General features: G+C 31.0%; 2 protein-coding genes across 2 annotated transcripts; both read left to right on the forward strand.

Annotated features, from left to right (window-relative positions):
- Positions 1–9896: 9896 nt before the first annotated feature.
- On the forward strand, positions 9897–14303 carry LOC114400606 (shaggy-related protein kinase alpha-like). Its single transcript, XM_028363133.1, has 13 exons — positions 9897–10077; positions 10573–10727; positions 10845–10937; positions 11508–11567; positions 11655–11927; positions 12061–12135; positions 12240–12296; positions 12409–12549; positions 12628–12678; positions 13199–13294; positions 13425–13508; positions 13672–13774; positions 13868–14303. The coding sequence occupies exons 2-13, from the start codon at positions 10623–10625 to the stop codon at positions 13948–13950; spliced, it is 1221 nt and encodes a 406-aa protein (XP_028218934.1). The 5' UTR covers positions 9897–10077; positions 10573–10622; the 3' UTR covers positions 13951–14303.
- A 1401-nt stretch (positions 14304–15704) lies between these two features.
- On the forward strand, positions 15705–18566 carry LOC114399833 (polygalacturonase At1g48100-like). Its single transcript, XM_028362050.1, has 6 exons — positions 15705–16350; positions 16450–16617; positions 16695–16739; positions 17019–17226; positions 17309–17390; positions 17878–18566. The coding sequence occupies exons 1-6, from the start codon at positions 15985–15987 to the stop codon at positions 18386–18388; spliced, it is 1380 nt and encodes a 459-aa protein (XP_028217851.1). The 5' UTR covers positions 15705–15984; the 3' UTR covers positions 18389–18566.
- The last annotated feature ends 1107 nt before the right edge of the window (positions 18567–19673 follow it).

Raw genomic sequence — 19673 nt, forward strand, 5'->3', positions numbered from 1 at the left:
AAGACGTATATATGTTTAGAGTACTTGTAAATAATTTTGAAATATTAAACTCTTAACATATATTAATGTTACTATATCTTGATTAAAATATTTTTAATTTTAATTTGTTACCAAATATTTTTAATAGACTTAATGAACATGACTGATAAATTGATAAGAGAGGGGGCATTGATGAATATCATATCATCAACCTGATAACGACGACAACAACTAGTAGTTTGTCAATTCTAGCGTTGTACGTAGATGCATGTCTGGAAAGAAGTAGTTAAGTTACGTGTTTGGTTGATATATTGTTAACCTCAACATTTTATGGAGAAGAAGAAAAAGAATAGAAGCGATTCTGTTCTCTAACGTGACTGAATAAACGCTCATGAATTTCGGTATTGCACGAATTCACGGCAACGACACTATGGAGTATGGACTAAGCTTAAAAAAGGACGGCACCCTATCATAAATTCATAATCCATGCATGGTTTTCTTTTAGATATAATTCCTACATGATAAAATTAGTTAAAATTTTAAAAACATAATATCAAATCGCGATTTCTACAGTGCTATCTCCAATTTGGATTCTAGTGTGCACATAAAAAATTAACTCAAATCTTCAGTTAATTAACACGTTGTATTTTTGTTTGTTTTATTTTAGTATAGTTGTTACTCTTTTTTTTATTTTTCATTTTGAAGAAAAAATGTTTTTATTTATTTATTAACTAAAACTTGAATAATATATACAATATCATCAAATAGAAATAAAATAAATAATGATATATTAAGAAATATTAATTATATTTTTAACTTGTAATTTTAAATGTCAAAATAAAAAGAAAGAAACAACAAACTCTTTTTTTTTATAACTAACAACAAACTTTAATGACCCGTAAGGCCATAACCCATTAACGAAATAGAGAGAGTGACAGAAAATCTAATATTTCAAACAAATTAATGAAAAATGAATTGACATCAAACAGTTTGAGGAGTACTAACAATACACTCTAATATACTATTATTATTTAATTTGACTTTAACATATTTTTTCTAATACAGTTTTTTTAATTAGTTAAAATATGTTAAAAACTACAAAAGTAAAAGAGATGTTCGTTAAATATATTAAATATGACGTGAAATTCATAAAATTTTATAATTTAATTTTATAACTTATAGTAAATTTTAACTAATATAAAGATGTGTAATACAAGAGTGTCACATAATATGTTGTTAACATTTTTCAAAATTTTGTGGTAAACCACCAAACAAAGTTTATTTAAAAGGAAAACATTAAAAAAATATTTTAAAACAAATGATTTCTTTAAGCCAGTTTTTTGAATTACTTGAGAATCTAGTTTTTGGATTATATGAAAATCAAGCACACATTAGAAAATATCCGTACCTTACAACATCTATTTAAAAAAGATGGTATCCTTAACTAAAGGTACAAACTAATTGTGATTTTATTTAATTACTCCTTTGTTTGAAAGAAAAATTAGCTAAACAGGAAATTTTGACTCTCTTAACTATTTATTCATTTACTTATGTTTATATATCCTTAAAACAAGTAGTTGTGTTATCACAAAAATATAACTTAACGCGACGAGACTTATCTTTAAATGGGGGTACAATTGAAATATTTTTTTTTTTTTATTGAATTCCACCAATCACATTTTTCAGTTTATGGTGGGACCTCTGCACGGCATGGCATGGCATGGCATGAAGCATGATACTCATAATTGTTTCCTACACTTCAATGCAACTAACGTTGTTGATGATATTCCATCTCTATATAAACTCCATCATAGTTGTCTATTTTTCCATCCAACTGAAAACTCATCGTCTCTTGAAACTTTTGTTCTCTCTTCCCTCTTTGTTCTCTTTAATTTTTGCCTGATTCCCTAATATAAGTTAAAGTCTCGTGGAAAAAAAAGGAGAAACTTTTGGGATTTGTGAATTGTGGGACTAAGCCATGGGATTCCAAAACTTGGTGTTGATGGCTTTTATGATGACATTGATTGTTATTGGTCAATACGAACATTGCATGGCTACTGGTCGTCTTCATTTTCATCATCACTCACACAAAAACTTAACCACCAAAAAACTTCATGGTGGTTTCATTGAACGAAGTAACACCCATTTTTATCTCAATGGAAAACCACACTACTTAAATGGATTCAATTCGTATTGGTTAATGAATGTAGCATCCGATCCATCTACAAGTTCTAAGGTCAGTATAACTTTTCAAGAAGCTTCCCAACATGGTTTGAATGTAGCAAGAACTTGGGCATTCAACGATGGAGGTTACAATGCCCTTCAAATTTCTCCTGGTTCTTACAACGAGAATGTCTTCAAGGTATCTCAATTAATTTACTACCTAATTAAATAAATGCATGTTTTTTTTTTTTGTGTGCACGCGTGTGTAGTGTTTTTTTTTCCAGATATAATTAAATGTATTAATTTTATATCTCAATAAAAGAATGATATTAATTATATTACTTTGAAGACAATTATATGAAAGGTATTCAACGAGTGAAAAAAAGAATATTATGAAAATATTTTTTCCAATTATTAGTTTGATAATCAAAACTTATTGTCTTACTTGCAATTAACCTCCTTTAACTTTTTTTTTTTAATGAAATTGTTTTTTTTAAGCCACGTATATATGAAATTGTCCTGTATCCCTTTCTTAAAAAAAGTCATGAAAACAATGTAAAAATTATATCATATTTCATGGTTAAATGTGTTTTTAATACTTACTAATACAGTAATATTTGTTTTTAGTTCTTCAAAAATAATTTGTCTCGTTTATGAAAATGTATTATGCATAGTACGTCTATCAATGGGAGACAAAAAAAATAAAGAATATATTTTGTATTGACGTACTAATTCTTTGGGCGAAGTGGAATGATGATATACGAAACTTTATTATATACAATTTTACTGTTTGTTTTACAAATTTGTGTGTTTATTTAAATGGTATTTCAATTAATTTGGTGTTCTTTGATGAACTCTATGCATGTTTTGTAGGGATTGGATTTTGTAATTTCAGAAGCAGGAAAAAATGGGGTACGACTGATACTAAGTCTAGTAAATAACTGGAATGATTATGGTGGAAAGAGTCAGTATGTTCAATGGGCAAGAGAACGTGGTCAATATGTAAACAACGACGATGACTTCTTCTCACACCCCATTGTTAAGGAATACTACAAAAATCACGTCAAGGTAAAAATTAATTATATGAGTTGAGAATATTTAATTATAACTATTAGATTAAAATTAATTATTTACATTACGTATTTAATTATAAATTTTACATGTTTTTTTCCCTCAAAGATTACATGAGATCTGTAATTAAATACGTAATATCAATTGTTAATTAATATAATAATTGTGATTGAATGTTTTTATTTACATAATAACCAAAAACTCTGAACTAATATGTACTTTTTCATACAGTTTGATTATTCATCAAAATAATTTTTAGTCAAACTTTATTTATTTTTCAACTAAACTTCAGATTAATGAGGTCCATTTTTCCTAATAAACCAAATGATTAAGACAAAAAAAAAATGATGTGTATTTAGTTTAATTTATTTTGATGAAATAATCATTTTTACGTCCTATATATTAAGAAAATGAAAAATATTTATATTAAAAAACTGTACCAAATATGCATTTAAATATGTGAGAATACATAAATTTATGTAAAATAGTTATGGAGCTCAAATTGGGCTTGCTCAAGAGTTTTTATAAATCTTTAGCAAAATTGGCCTTCTGATGGATAAAATCTCAATAAACTCTCACAAGTGATCAATTATATGTTTCTTTCAAAAAGAAAAATTATTTTCGAGCTATAACTACAAAAGTTATCACAATTTCAAGCTTTAATTTACTGATAGCTCACTTATGTCAGAAAATTTGTGCAATTTTATGTATCTCAATAAAAAAAAATTATATTTTTAGTTACTTAATATCTTAGGAACATTGATTAATATTTATCTTTAATTTTATAATACATTGATGGGTCCGTCGGCCAAAATTTGTCCATGATGCAACATGTTCAACCTTTGGTAAAAAAATTAAATATGGAGGAATAGTTATATGCATATATTCTTTACTAATATTTTATTGTCCATACAAACTAAGCTAACAAAGTAATCATTAATTAATTAGTATGATATATTTGTTCAATTACTTAACCTTTTGTAAATTTGGATTGTAATGCAGACTATGCTGACAAGAAAGAATACTATAACTGGATTGACATATCAGAATGATCCAACAATTTTTGCATGGGAACTTATGAATGAACCTCGTTCCCAAAATGACTATTCTGGAAAATCAATTCAGGTCTTCTTTTTATAAGGGTCTTTTTCTTTTCTTCCTTTTGAACGTGTAATCAATTACAGAGTGTCATAGTTCCATATCTCTTACTTGATGTCATAAAAATAAAGTTGTTGAGATATATACAAAAAATTTGTTAAATACTACAGGATTGGGTGAGGGAGATGGCTGCCTATGTGAAGTCTATTGATAACAATCATTTACTTGAAGTAGGACTTGAAGGATTTTATGGTGAATCAATGCCGGATAAGAAACAATTCAATCCTGGATATCAAGTAGGAACTGATTTCATTTCTAACAACCAAGTTCCTGAAATCGATTTCACCACCATCCATCTCTACCCTGATCAATGGTAAATCCTCTATAAATGTTTTCATTTATTCTCTATATATTAAATATAAATCCATGCAATATAGTGTATATTGCTAGTGATGTGAGTCAATGGTGGGGGTATCGAACTCTAACGAAAGTGCTAAAGATGATTTATATAAATATAAATCCATGCAATATGTTTGGATGCAGGGTATCAAACTCTAATGAAAGTGCTAAAGATGATTTTGTTAGCAAATGGGTCCAAGCCCATATCCAGGACTCAAACGACATTTTAGGAAAACCCATTCTTTTTACTGAGTTTGGAAAGTCTTCAAAGTCTTTAGGATACAGTGTTGATAAAAGGGACAATTACTTTGAAAAAATATACAATTTCATATTCAACAGTGCTAGCAATGGGGGACCATGTGCAGGTGGACTTTTTTGGCAACTAATGACACAGGGAATGGATGACTTGCATGATGGCAATGAAATCATCTGTGATGAGAATCCTTCAACTGCCAATGTCATCACTCAACAATCTAAAAAGATGTCAAATCTAGGATAATTATATGTAAAAAACTTCTCTTGTAATCAAAATATTCATTCTCACTAACTATCACAATGGTGGTGTGAGATGATATATTATCATAATAACTAATAAGAAGGGAAAGTCAAAATAACACTTTGGATCAATAAATGTGTCTTTGGAGATAGTACAATTTATCATGCTTTATTGAGCACCCTAAGTTATAATTAAGGGTGTGCAAAAACACTAAATTGAATCATTTTTTATCTCCACTGTCATTATATATTGTTTATTTAAATATTACCTTAAATATACTTCGAGATTGTTAGACCGTGAGAAGTTCAAACAAATGTATGTTGCAATGTCGTATCATCTTTTATAAAAATATATTTATTTATTATTATTTTAAAAAATTTAAATTTAAATTTTCAAAATAATAATAAAAAGATAACTTTCCATGCATCGCATGGGAACATGTACTAATATTGTATTAAGTAGATAGTTTTTTTTTTTTTTGTTTTTTTTACTGCAACTAGACAGTGTTGTTGACTATGTTTAACAATTAAATAAAATGTTGATCGTAATTTAAAGAAAATTTTTAATAGAAAGAAAAAATTGTCTTTTATTAAAAAGAATTCTCCTAATTTAAAGAAAAGGTTTTATAGAAAAACAATTTTCTTTCTATTAAACTTTTTCTTAATTAGAAACAACATTTAATCTAATTGTTAAACATTGTCAAAAGCACTATTTACTTAATGCAATATAAATGGAAATCATAGTTGCCTTAATATGATCGATTATTTAAAAGAAAATATGTTTACTAATAGGCATCGAATATCATTTTGTATCCTTAATTTTGTGATTATATTATCATATTCTATGGTCTCATTCAAATTTTGCTAAAAAAAAAACTTATAAATCAGGCAAATGAGTATATACACTTCTCAAAAGTTTTATCAAACACAATTGTAAAAGAAGCTCACATATATATTTTAATTTGACCAACAACTATAATTTACATCAAACATAAAAGACCTTGTGCATCGCACCAGTAAAAGGATTACTGTTTTTTTTTTACTGGAAGTAGAAGGACTACTGTTAGTACCATATGTATAAATGTAATAAGATTTGTGATATTTTTTCTTGCTTAGAACGAGGGAAATTAAGTCATTTTTGTGTCTTTATTCAATTTATTGTTTCACTTAAAAGTTTAAGTAGCGTAAAACTAGTCAACAACTTATTGATTTTAGCGAATACTAAGGTTGATGCATGAGGAAACCTCTCTATTTCATTCTATTTTAATCTGTTGTTAATATATAAAATTGTCCCATATATAGACAGAGTAAACATAAATATGGATCATATCATCCTAATTTTTCTAAGTAAATAATTAAGGATCTATCTTTTGATAAAACATTTATAATGTTACCTTTTGATAAAAGTTTTACCACATGCATAAATGTCACTTCTAACAAAAAAATATTATTGACAAAGTTATTAGATATTTTCTACCAATAACAAAGATTAAAAAATTAACTAAATCAACTAATTTGGTTCTTTTGGTGAACGCAAGGATTGGATTTTGTGATATCAAAAGCAGGAAAAAATGGGGTACGACTAATACTAAGCCTAGTAAATAATTGAAAAGATGATGGTGGGAAAAATCAGTATGTTCAATGGGCAAAACAACATGGCCAAAGATTAAACAACGAGGATGACTTCTTCTCACACCCCGTGTTAAGCAATACTACAAAAATCACGTCAAGTTAAGAATGACGAATAAGCAAAAGCTGCCATTTTTCTCACGTAGTATTGTATTGACAATGTTTAATTATAATTATTAGACTAGAAATAAAGATTTATATTGTGCTTTAACTATAAATTTTATTTAACTTTTTAAATTAAAGATCACATGAAATTTATAATTAAATATATAATTTAAATTATTAACCGGTTTAATGATTATAAGTAAATGTTGTCATTTCTTATATATAATTGGTTGATATGCATAATTTGTACCTATATTATATTATATTTAAGTTTAATTAGTAACCTAATTCGGTGAGTATTTCGAGTTTTTTTATGAAATAATCATTTTTTACAACTTCATAAAAAAATACATTTAAAATGTAACAGATATTCACTTAAATATCTGAACATGCATAAATTTATAGTATATTATTTTTAAAAAAATAATTATATTCTAAAAATAATTAAACCGTAACAAATTTAAGCATTCAAATATCTAGGCATAAATTTATATAAAATAATTATTGGAGATCACTGGGTAAATTGGAAAACTATAACTCAAAGCTTTATAGTGTATTTAAATAATACATAAGAATCAATTTTATTACATAAAATCATGGTGATACAAGGAAAAAAAAATAGAACCAACTATTTGTTGCTTTGCCTTGGTTACTTTACTGAGTATTATATTGTTCATGAAACTCAAGCTAATAAAGTAACCATGAATTAATTAGTATGATATATTTTTGTTTAGCAACTTAACTTTTGTAAATTTGGTTGTGATGAAAACTATATTAACAAGAGAAAAAAAAATATTATAATTGGATTAATATATAAAGATGATCCAACCATTTTTGTATGGAAGCTTGTGAATGAACCTAGTTCTTTAGAGCAATTTGGAAAACAAATTTAGATACTTTTTCTTCTTACAAAATACCTTAGTTGCATGCATGCTTCTCACCGGTCATCATAAAAATAAAGTCATTATATATATATAACTTACAAGATTGGGTGAGGGAGATGGTTGCTTATCTAAAGCCCATTGATAGCAATCTTTTACTGAAAATAAGACTTGAAGGATTTTATGGTGAATCTATGTCACAAAAAAAACAATTCAATCCTAGATACTAAATAAGAACCGATTTCATTTCTAACAACCAAGTTCCAGAAATCAATTTTGCCACCATTCATCTATACCCTCAGTGTTAACCCTCTAAAATTCTTTTCATTTATTAACTATAGACAATATAAGCCCAATCTATATAATATAAATCATATCACCAATTGTGTAAATCAATGGGTGCTAATATATAAGGTGAATCTGGATGCAAGATGTCAAAGTTTAACGAAACAACTCAATATGTCTTTATTAGCAAATGGGTCCAAGTTCATATGCAATAATCAAATGATATTTTACGAAAATCCATTCTTCTTAGTGAGTTTGGGTTGTCTTCAAAGATTTTAGGATATAGCGTGGAGAATAGTTTTTTTTGGGAAACAATACAATTTGATATAAAATAGCACTAGTAATAGGGGGCCATGTGCGGGAGGGCTATTTTGGCAATCATTGACCCAAGGAATGGATGACTTATGTGATGACTATGAAATCATTTTCTATGATAGTCCTTCAACTGCCAATATGGTTACCCAACAATCTAAGGAGATGCCAAGTCTTGGATAGTTATATTTTATAAAAGCATTTTGTTTCCCTTTAACCAAACATTTTAGCCTTTCTAATTAGCCATCTAAATGGCAACATGGGATAATATAATCTATCATCTATAATCTATAACGATAATAAAGTTGATGTAATCCACGTGATGAGTGATTTTTCTAATGTATTTTATGCTTAATTAATTAAACTTTCCACCCTTATAATATAGCATTTCCTTTTTCATTTTTGTCTTGTATTTTTGTTTTCAAAATTATTATTATCAGATTCAAATAGTTTATTTTTAGTCCATGCAGTCAACTCTCATTAAAAAAGTCAAATTAATGACATCATGCTAACATCACATCTACAAAAAATATTGGTAACATATATCACATGAATATAATTTCATGTAAAAAAAGAATCATGTCAAAGGATAGTGTTATGTCATCAATGTTATATCATTGTTGTAATTGAGGGATTATTTTTTTTTACAAAGACTAAAAAAGGAAAAAAAAATTACAAGAATAATAAAAAATGATATTTTTACACAATAATGATGTAAAGGAAAAAACAAAAAAATACATAGTAATTAAAAAAATTACACTAGAGGGACTATGTATTTTTTTTTCATTTTTCGTCCTTACATTTTTTCATTCATTTTCAGTCTTTGTAAATTATTATTATTATTTTTATTTTTAGTCCTTCATTTTTTATTGATATGTTATTGACACTAACATGATACATATGAACATTATTTTTATTGACGTGACACATATTGATATAAACTATTTAACATTTTTAATAAATTTGAATGCATACATTAAAATTGATTAGTTTAAAACTTACAAAGGATGATTTTGAAAAAGATATTTAGAAAAATGAAAAAAATACCACATTACTAGCACACAAAATTCAATTAAGACTTTGTTTTTGAGAAAAAAAGTTATACACACTATCATTTGAGATATTTTTATAAGTTTTAATCCTTTTAATTAACTAAGAGACTAATTTTTTATATGAAATTTAATCACACTTAAATTTTTTTGTTCTTTTTCAAAAATATATGATGTGAGAATCAAATTCAGATTGTCTCTTACAAACCTAACATGTGTTAAATTATATCATTAGATAAATTTCTAGTTTGATAGAATAAAAAGAAATAAAATTAAAAAAAATATTTAAATTAAAATAGAATAACAGGATCATCCTTTGTTTTGGAAGTTTTCCCTTCTCTTAACAGCCACAGTGTTTACTCTAAATAGGGATTAAAGAATATTAAAATTGTAATTTACAGCCAACATTAAAAAAACATAAAACAGTGTTCTTCTTTGACAGTCACAAGCTCACCACACAAAAAAGTAGAAGCACTGTTTTCTCACACAATTCCATAAAGAATAACCTCTCAAACTCACACACATCCATCTAACTTCAACTTCCTCATCCTCACAACTCACAATCCTCCTTCCTTTTCCTTTACTTTTTCTTACATACATTCATGCCAAAGGTACGTTCTCCTCTTATTCCTCTATTTTTCATTTTTTTCCCATTTCTTCCATTTTCTTAATTTTTTTTCATTGTCTCTCAGATTTAACTGCTGTTCATTTTTCCTCACACTAGCTTTTGTTAATTTAGTTTTATGTATTTAGATCGGAACTTCTATTTCGCGTTCTATTTTGCTATATTGATTTACAAGGAACTTTAGGTCCGTTTGTTTGAGATTTTTTTTCTCTGTTTTTAACCGTGGGATTACTGATGCAACGATGAGTTTCCCGTTGGATTTGTGATGCTCGATAGATGGATCTCTGATGTTCTTGAGTAATTTCCGCAAATAAAAGGCATTTACATTTTTACTTTTTCTTTATCTGTTTTTATTATATTTCTTTGTGTGGAAGATGCAACTTTCCTGTTTTGGCTTCCATTTCGATTAATTTCAATTTTATTTCACCATAATATTCCAACAATTTTTTCTCTTCTGATTTTGTGCTATTATTAATTCCAGGAGGTAAGTGATTGGGTTTTAAGCTGTTAAAATAGCAAGGAAGGTGCAAAATGGCTTCAGTTGGTGTGGCACCAACATCATCAGGCTTGAGAGAATCCAGTGGTGTTGATAGGTTGCCAGAGGAGATGAATGATATGAGAATTAGGGATGATAAAGTATGTCACACACTGTTAATTCTCAATACAATATCGTTTTTTTTTGTGGGATAATTTTTTGTTGTTTGATTTTTTAAGTTTGAGACATTGTTGCTTACGGCTTGCCTTATCGTGTAGGAAATGGAAGCCACCGTTGTCGATGGTAACGGAACAGAGACCGGACATATTATTGTTACTACCATTGGGGGTAGAAATGGTCAACCGAAGCAGGTATACCTTCCCTTCTTTTTCCACTAACATATACTGTACTGTGACTGGAATGTAGTTCGAAATAATTTGACTACTGTACTGTCTCATTTTCTCTCTGCTGATATCTTGGTGCTTGGAAGTTGATAAGCAATTAATGCTTTAGTTTGGTGTTATTAATTGGGTGTAAATGTCTTTTTTCCTGTCTTTCATAAATAATGCTGCTATGAATGTGAGTACTCAGTATTGAAATGAGATTTATTGTATTTGTCCTCGAAGTCATCCCCCCCACCATCAGTATGTGTTGGGTATTATGTCAGCTGTACTGCCTGATAACTTGAATCTTGATACAGTGGGTCGCTCAACTATTTTCTGTCTTCAACATGTTTGTGTTGTGCCTTATTATTGGTAAATATCCCCACCAAATACTTACTGATTGGTGGAACTTAATGGGATATGCAATATCATATAGTATAATGTAATCCTTGTCTACATCTTACTTTAAACCATATTTCATAATTCATTTTCTCCATTAAATATGCTTATGTCTCCATAATAATAGACCTTTTTTATTTTATTTTTTAAATATTTCAGACTATAAGCTATATGGCAGAGCGGATTGTTGGACATGGATCATTTGGGGTTGTCTTCCAGGTATGAATTCTTATCCACTGAATGATGTATTAGTTTAGCCTTTCAAACAGAGTGACATATGATGCTGTCATTTTTGTATAATTGTAGGCTAAATGCTTGGAGACTGGTGAAACTGTGGCTATCAAAAAAGTTCTTCAAGACAAGAGGTATAAAAACCGGGAGCTGCAAACAATGCGCCTTCTTGACCACCCAAATGTTGTCTGTTTGAAGCATTGTTTCTTTTCAACCACCGAAAAGGATGAACTATACCTTAATTTGGTACTGGAGTATGTTCCCGAAACAGTTAATCGTGTGATCAAACATTATAACAAGTTGAACCAACGGATGCCTCTGATATATGTAAAACTCTATACATACCAGGTATGCTTAATCATGTCAGTTTGGTTTTGTCATGATCCTTTTGTCAGTTTTATTTTGGAAAATGGCTTTGTTAATGTTTTGGATTATTTTCTTATCTTACTGAGGTTGTATCTGTTTTCTTGATATACTGCAGATCTTTAGGGCACTCTCTTATATTCATCGTTGCATTGGAGTCTGCCATCGGGATATCAAGCCTCAAAATCTATTAGTATGTTTTCTATTTTACTTATCTGGTAAAAAACTGCTTAGTTCAAACCCTGGAGATTCATGACTGTTAGGCAGCAACTACTTACTGAAAGTGTTTCTATGCAGGTTAATCCACATACTCACCAGGTCAAAATATGCGACTTTGGAAGTGCAAAAGTCTTGGTATGTTTTATGTATGTGTGTTTGTTTTTCTGTATTTTCTACCTTCAACCATTGCTCTTGAAACTCCAGTTGTCTGGGTGGTTTCACCTTGTTTGCTCTTGACCTTTGACAGGTAAAAGGCGAACCAAATATATCGTACATATGCTCTAGATATTATAGAGCACCTGAGCTTATATTTGGAGCAACTGAATATACTACAGCTATTGACGTTTGGTCAGTTGGTTGTGTATTGGCTGAGCTTATGCTTGGACAGGTAGGTGGTTGTTGATGGGAGCTCCGTTGATTCTGTGGTTTAATATATGTAAAAATGAAATTTGTTTTTGTTTTCCAGCCCTTGTTCCCTGGTGAGAGTGGAGTTGATCAGCTTGTTGAGATCATCAAGGTAATCTTTCTGATTATTTTCTTTGTTGTTACTGCTATGTCTGCCTTAGAAATATATTAAATCTGTTTAGCTCCAATGCCTAGTGTTATAGTTCTGTCACTTTTTTTTTTCTTGTCCAGTGGCATTTCTGTTAGTTCAGTTATTTTCTTGAAACTGAGACATTTGTCAATTTTTACAACTGTGGGATTTTTTGTAATTTCTTAAAAAAGGGATCATTTGAAAGAAATTTCATGTTTTCCCATGCATTAGCACAGGTTAGTGTTCTAGTTTCCATTGAATCTATCTTTCATGTTTGGATAGTTCAATTAACTCAATTGTAATTTGTAACACCATAATGCAATGGATGATGAATTGTGGGTCATTTATTTTGCTTCAACGTTTTATCTTTTAGGCTGAATTAACTTACTTGGGTAATTCCTTGTTTGAATCACTGATTCTCTGATCAATTTGATAGATAGGCTTGCTTGTCACAATGTCAGTATCTTTAACGTGTAAGCACATCCACTTTTTGCTTTGGTAGGTTCTGGGAACTCCAACAAGGGAAGAGATAAAGTGCATGAATCCTAACTATACAGAATTTAAATTCCCACAGATTAAAGCACATCCATGGCACAAGGTATCACAAATAAATTTAATAACCTTTCGTGTTTTATACTCTATTCACCATAGTGAAAATACTAATATATCTAGTAATTTGCCTTGTTTAGTGCACCACACTGATAAATTTGTTGATTTGGTCCTTCTAGATCTTTCACAAGCGCATGCCTCCAGAAGCTGTTGATTTAGTATCAAGACTACTACAATACTCCCCTAACTTGCGGTGCACAGCTGTGAGTATATTTGACTTTTTAGCAGGCCTTTCTAACTCTAATTTCAATCCGCCTAATTTGTAAAATGGAGCTGTACTGCTCTGCTTTTTCATGTAATGATTGTTTCTCCTCCTTTGAAGTTTTATATAATGGGTTTTTACTTTATCTTCAATATCTTGTGCAGTTAGATGCCTTGACCCATCCTTTCTTTGATGAACTTCGTGACCCAAACACTCGCTTGCCAAATGGTCGTTTCCTTCCACCATTGTTCAATTTTAAATCTCATGGTATGATAGTTTTTGAATAAGCTGTTCTGTTTATTTAACTTTGCTCTACTAGTTTATTAGTTCTGGCTGATGTTCTTGCTGCCTGTGTACCAGAATTGAAGGGAGTCCCAGTTGAGATTTTGCTGAAATTGATTCCAGAACATGCAAGGAAGCAGTGCCCGTTTCTTGGCTTGTGATATTGTGAAAAATGTAACAAAACTGCAATAGTGTCGTTCCCATATGAATGTTCCGTTATGTATCCTTCTTGTATTTCGGTGCCTAGTAAAAACTGATTTAGAGATATATGGTTACTCAATATTACCCAACACTCGATGGGTATTCAGAAAAAAGCCGTGTTTCCTGTTTAACAGAAGGTTGTAAACATCGAATAGAAGACAAGTGTCATGTTAAACCGGTGTTGGTGTTTGTGAATACAATGATGGGTGGTTGGCTAATTTAGTTTTGCTCTGCATTGGAAACTCAATTGTCTTTGTGGCTAATCTTTAGCGAAATAACGAGACATAGTCAACGAGAGTGCAGTTTGCAAGTCTGTCTTAACTAGCATTTTATTTTATTTTTTTGTTATCTTATCTACTGTATTTTTTACGTACTCAGTTTGATTTTTACTATTTCAACGAGGTATGCGTATTATACGAGAACATGGTTAGCATCTGCCGTGGCTGAGAGGTGCTTGCAGTCAAAGCAGATAGCTTCAGAAGAAATGGCAGCTATATTCAAGAAGTGTCTCTCGCTTTTCTTTTTGTAATGTGGAGTCTTTATTCTGTATTGGAAGAATCATGAAGAAAGCTCACTTGATCTCAGTTGTCCTTATTTCCCCCCTCCCCCCTTTTAACAAAGTACTTAATTTGTCTTATTTTTTAGTTTAATATCCCTAATTCAAAGTTCATTTAGCACTTGACAAAACATGAGCGTCAGTAATTCAATTTTGAATTGAACTTGAATACTTGATTGATAACAAATAGTACATTTAAAAGAGAAAGCAAGGTGTTTGTCCTCTGTTATTCGGTTATTGAGCTGCCGATCTTATACTAGTCGACTGGTGTGTTCTCTATGATGCACCACTCCACGGTCACTTCAGAACACAATTGTTTACCACCCCAAAATTCTAGACATAATTACCTACTGATTTTCTCTCCACAGACCACAACGCTGTTGGTTTTTAAGCTTATGCCAATGGTTAAGGAATGGCTAAAGCTCAACAATGTAGTTAAGCCCAGTTTAGGTAAAATAAACTAGAGTGGGCACCAAATAATATCATCACAAGCACAAAAAGCAGGGCCTCAACTTAAAAGCATAATTGATAATGCGGTGTTTTGCTGGAAAAAAAGAAGATATTTTCACACCATTGGAGTGCATATTAGTATATATTTTGGGAAAGAAGAGGGAAAATGTAAATAAATGTGCGAGTGATATAACATATAAAGTGTAATCCATTCTATCATCAAATGGAAAAATTGTTTTTTGTGCCAAATCATCTTAATATGAGGAGACTAAAATACACTTGCAATATGTTTATGTAGTATTTTCTTTAAGCTTTTGATATCCTGGGGGAAACTATAGGTTCTTACGATGATGCTTTTGCTATTGTTGGTGCGAAAACTGTTGTATTTAGTTTCTTCAATGTGCTGAACCTGAGAGTGAGTGAGTGAAACAACAGGAAGAAAAACAAAGCACCTATCACACCATGCTATTCCTCTTTTCCTCTCGACCTGGTGTCACAATTTCCACATCTGTGGACTCAACATGATGCATCAGAGTGCCACTCTCATTCCCCTAAATGTAATTGGTCGGTTTTGCGTCATTATTATAATTTATAATGTCAGACTCAAACACAACCACAAGAAAAGTTGGTTCCACTAAGCTCTCTAATTGCTAGTTAGTTTATAAGTGACTTCAATCTACAATATTCTCTGCTGGACACTTGTGATCTCTTGCAAGTTGCAGTAGTGATCAAAGTGGTCACACAATTTACTGCTTGACCTTGTTTCAATGTCTATGTGCCTTGATTCTCCATGCCATGATTATCATCACTATGTCTAGCCAATCATAGTGACCTATAAATGACCAAATGTTGTGTTACTTCAGTTTGCATGCCTAGCGAGGTAGGAGCACTTTAAAATTTCATATTGTACTATAAATAGCCAAATATATTCCCACTCCAAGTGCTTCTCACCTTAGATAGCTAGAACCCAGGAGCTTGACTAAACGTGATGTTTTTGCAGAGAATTACTCTTTTCTTAATTTTCATCACATGTTTGTTCTTTCCCACAATTCGTGGCAAACTTCACAGTCATGCAAACGGGAAGCAATGGCTTCCAATGTCACGTATTTGGTTACCACCTTCTCCTTCACCTGAGGTTGTTAGCCCAAATGCCAATGGACCTTTTGTTTTCAATGTAAAATCCTTTGGTGCTGTTGGGGATGGTGTCTCTGATGATACAGAAGCATTTAAGTTGGCCTGGGATGCAGCATGTCACGCCGAAGAATCAGGAACTCTTTTTGTTCCAAAGGGTCATATCTTCATGATACAATCAACTACATTCACAGGACCTTGTAATTCTAAACTCACTTTTAAGGTAATGGTTCCATGCTACTATATGCCATTGAACTAAATAATACTAGTATTATGCATGTATGTTGATTTGTTCCTATTTTCTTGTTGGACTTACTGAAAGGTTGATGGTACTATTTGGCCCCCGGATGGACCGGATTCATGGCCATTGAGTAGCAGAAAGAGACAATGGCTGGTTTTCTATAGAATAAATGGAATGCTAATGCAGGGAAGTGGTCTTATTGATGGAAGAGGAGAGAAATGGTGGAATCTCTCTTACAAATCACACAAAGTAAACATTTTCTTATGTCTCTTACTTTTTTATGCCACTCCCGCTGGTGTTCAATTACTGATATTTAGATTTAACAGGGAGCTAATGGGGCAAAACAGCTTGGACCAGGTGATCGTCCAGTGGTAAGTCACATGTATAGTTCAAATTGAAACTTGCCAAGCAAGGTTTTAAATTTATTGTGGTTGTAGTTGTGATTTTATCGCAATCCTTGATATTGTGGATAAATGTGGCTGGTATGGTCGCAACTCGCAACTCCCAATTGAATTCGCAGAAACTCCATAAACCTTGATGTTGAGTCCAAAATCGCATTTGCAGACCTGTTTTTAAAATATTATTGTGATTGAATTTTACTGCACGTAACTTGAAAATTTGTCATTTGAATTTTGAATTCTCTGGTGCAGGCCATCAGGTTCTTTGAGAGCTCCAATTTGAGAGTGGAAGGACTGAAAATCAAGAACAGTCCTAAATTCCATTTCCGATTTGATGAATGTCAAAATGTCCATGTGGAAAAGCTTATCATAAAGTCACCTGCTCTAAGTCCCAACACCGATGGAATTCACATTGAAAACACAACTAATGTCAATATTCACAATTCAGTCATTTCAAATGGTAATTCTATAAATTATACTATGTTTTTCCTATGTGGTCTATTATGCCCTCCGTTTTTCTACCCTGGCATTCCTGCATGCAGGTGATGACTGTGTGTCCGTTGGTGCCGGTTGTTACAATGTGGACATAAGGAATATAACATGCGGTCCAAGTCATGGAATAAGGTAAGGTGCTTCTGTTAGAAATATTAAAATAAAATAAAAGAAATAAATGAGAAGAAAATGCAATGTCTTAAACTAAATAACAAACAACAATAGCAAAATAACTTCAATTGATAGAACATAAATCAACAATGCAATATATCATACAATAAATACAAAGGAAAATAATTCAAGGAAGAAATTTTGTTAACATGAGTCGAAGCATACAAACGCTATCCTTAGAGAGGAAACGCCTCCACTATGCACTGGTAGGTGTATCCAGCAAAAAAATCTCTAAACCTTCTGAACAAATTGTTTAATATATAAATTTTAAATTATAAAACAAATATTTACTAACAGCTTCCTCTCACTATATAATACAAGAAATTATTGTATAATCTGAAACCGCTACATGTTTATGGTTTTGGCTAATGGTCTTAGATTATACAATAATTTCTAGATGTTATGACCATAGATTATATTAATTGAGCTGTCTCATGCTTTGTTGCAGCATTGGCAGCCTAGGAAATTACAATTCGCGAGCTTGCGTTTCCAACATAACAGTGAGTGATTCAATTATTAAGCATTCTGATAATGGGGTTCGGATCAAAACATGGCAGGGTGGAAGAGGAGCAGTGTCTAAGGTAGTCTTCAACAATATTCAAATGGACACTGTCCGCAACCCAATCATCATAGACCAATACTACTGCCCCTCCAAGAACTGCCACAACCAAAGCTATGCGGTTTCAGTTTCCAATGTTTCATACTCAAACATAAAGGGTACTTATGATGCGAGGTCCCCACCTATGCGTTTTGCTTGCAGTGATTCTGTTCCATGCACAAACCTCACGCTATCTGAAGTGGAACTGCTTCCAGCTGCGCACTCACAGGGCAAGATTTTGACCAACCCGTTTTGTTGGAAGGTTTATGGAACTGTGCAGACACTCACAACACCACACGTTTTATGCCTCTTAGAGGGAAATCAATTAACCTTAAAGCCTCGAGATGTTGTTTGGTGTTAGACAAAAATGATCAAACAAAGGATATTTATGACTACCAGAAAAAAAATTGCCCTTGTCAAAAACGAAACTAGATACAGGATTACTAGGCTAGTGGCCACGAAGTTATGCTTATGCATATCAATTTTACGTACGTGTATATATGTATCATATTAATAAATGAAAAGATGATTATTGCAAACCAAGTAGCTAATTCTAGATGTTATATTCTTATTTCTTCTTTAACTGTAGTCTATTAACAAATTTAACACTGTAACCTATTAATATACTCTTAAAAAATAGGAAATATATTATTAATAAGTAATACATATATACATACACATATGAACTCATGCACACACATAACAATAACAATGTGTTTGGAATTTGGATGGTACTAAACTAAAAATAATACATTTTTATAGGTTTTAAACAACCAAAGCATACATAAAAAATCAAATTAAATATATCAAAATACATAGTTTTTTTATTTGTAAGGAAATAAATCAAAATAAAATTGCATTATGTCTTTGTTATTGAAAATGTTTTATCTAAAATTAAATTCTCTATGTAAATTAGAATAAGTATCTGGATTGAGAGTGTTTGTGGAGCTATTTATAAAAAATAATAATTAAAGTTTTCCTTTTTATAATAGAGTTTTGTAATTGATTTGAGTTGCACATAAAAAATATTTTATTTCCCTTCTTCACGCCTTGTGTTGCATCTCACTGTGTAAACAGTGTATTGAGACTAAAGTAAATTATTTCCTTGACCTGAAATACTTATAGAGCATTAGAGCTAGAGGCCACGAACCCACCGAACGAGAGATAAAAACTACTACAAAACATGTGGCTACCTGTGAACGAACTTCGCCAAAGTGTCAATTCTTGTACCACAAGTGTTTGTGTTAGCTCAAGTAATGCATTTTATAATGGTTTGGCGTGATGCTTCAATTGCCTTAATGGGTTTGACAAATTAGCATCCATTTTGGAGTAATATCATAGGATGAGTTGAAGGTCAGAAGCACAAAGAGACAAGTTGAGAAGTTGAAGCCACGAATTGCCTGTCCACTTGATTTTGAAGCTGAAAATTATGTCTTAGGGTTGTTTTTCTGTGATTCTGTTGGTGTTATAATGGAAAATGTGGAGACACACCAGAAGCTTCTGTCTGCCTGTGAATTTTATCTATTTGTCTCATCGTAACTAAGAGTGTGTGCTAATCTTTGTTAGGTGCTCCACTAAGATCGTCTTCTAGTTTAGCAATGATATTAACCATTAAGAACCCTTTGCTAATCTTTATTTCTTGTTTT

The sequence above is a fragment of the Glycine soja genome, chromosome 19 (assembly GCF_004193775.1).
Source record: "Glycine soja cultivar W05 chromosome 19, ASM419377v2, whole genome shotgun sequence".
NCBI lineage: Eukaryota > Viridiplantae > Streptophyta > Magnoliopsida > Fabales > Fabaceae > Glycine > Glycine soja.

Excerpts from the sequence above, each read along its gene's own strand:
- LOC114400606 (XM_028363133.1), top strand. The coding sequence starts at position 10,623 with ATGGCTTCAGTTGGTGTGGCACCAACATCATCAGGCTTGAGAGAATCC. Across the intron at positions 12,297-12,408 it reads TTGGAAGTGCAAAAGTCTTG|GTAAAAGGCGAACCAAATAT; the intron begins GTATGTTTTATG and ends GACCTTTGACAG. Across the intron at positions 13,509-13,671 it reads CTAACTTGCGGTGCACAGCT|TTAGATGCCTTGACCCATCC; the intron begins GTGAGTATATTT and ends TATCTTGTGCAG.
- LOC114399833 (XM_028362050.1), top strand. The coding sequence starts at position 15,985 with ATGTTTTTGCAGAGAATTACTCTTTTCTTAATTTTCATCACATGTTTG. Across the intron at positions 16,351-16,449 it reads ATTCTAAACTCACTTTTAAG|GTTGATGGTACTATTTGGCC; the intron begins GTAATGGTTCCA and ends ACTTACTGAAAG. Across the intron at positions 16,618-16,694 it reads TCTCTTACAAATCACACAAA|GGAGCTAATGGGGCAAAACA; the intron begins GTAAACATTTTC and ends TAGATTTAACAG.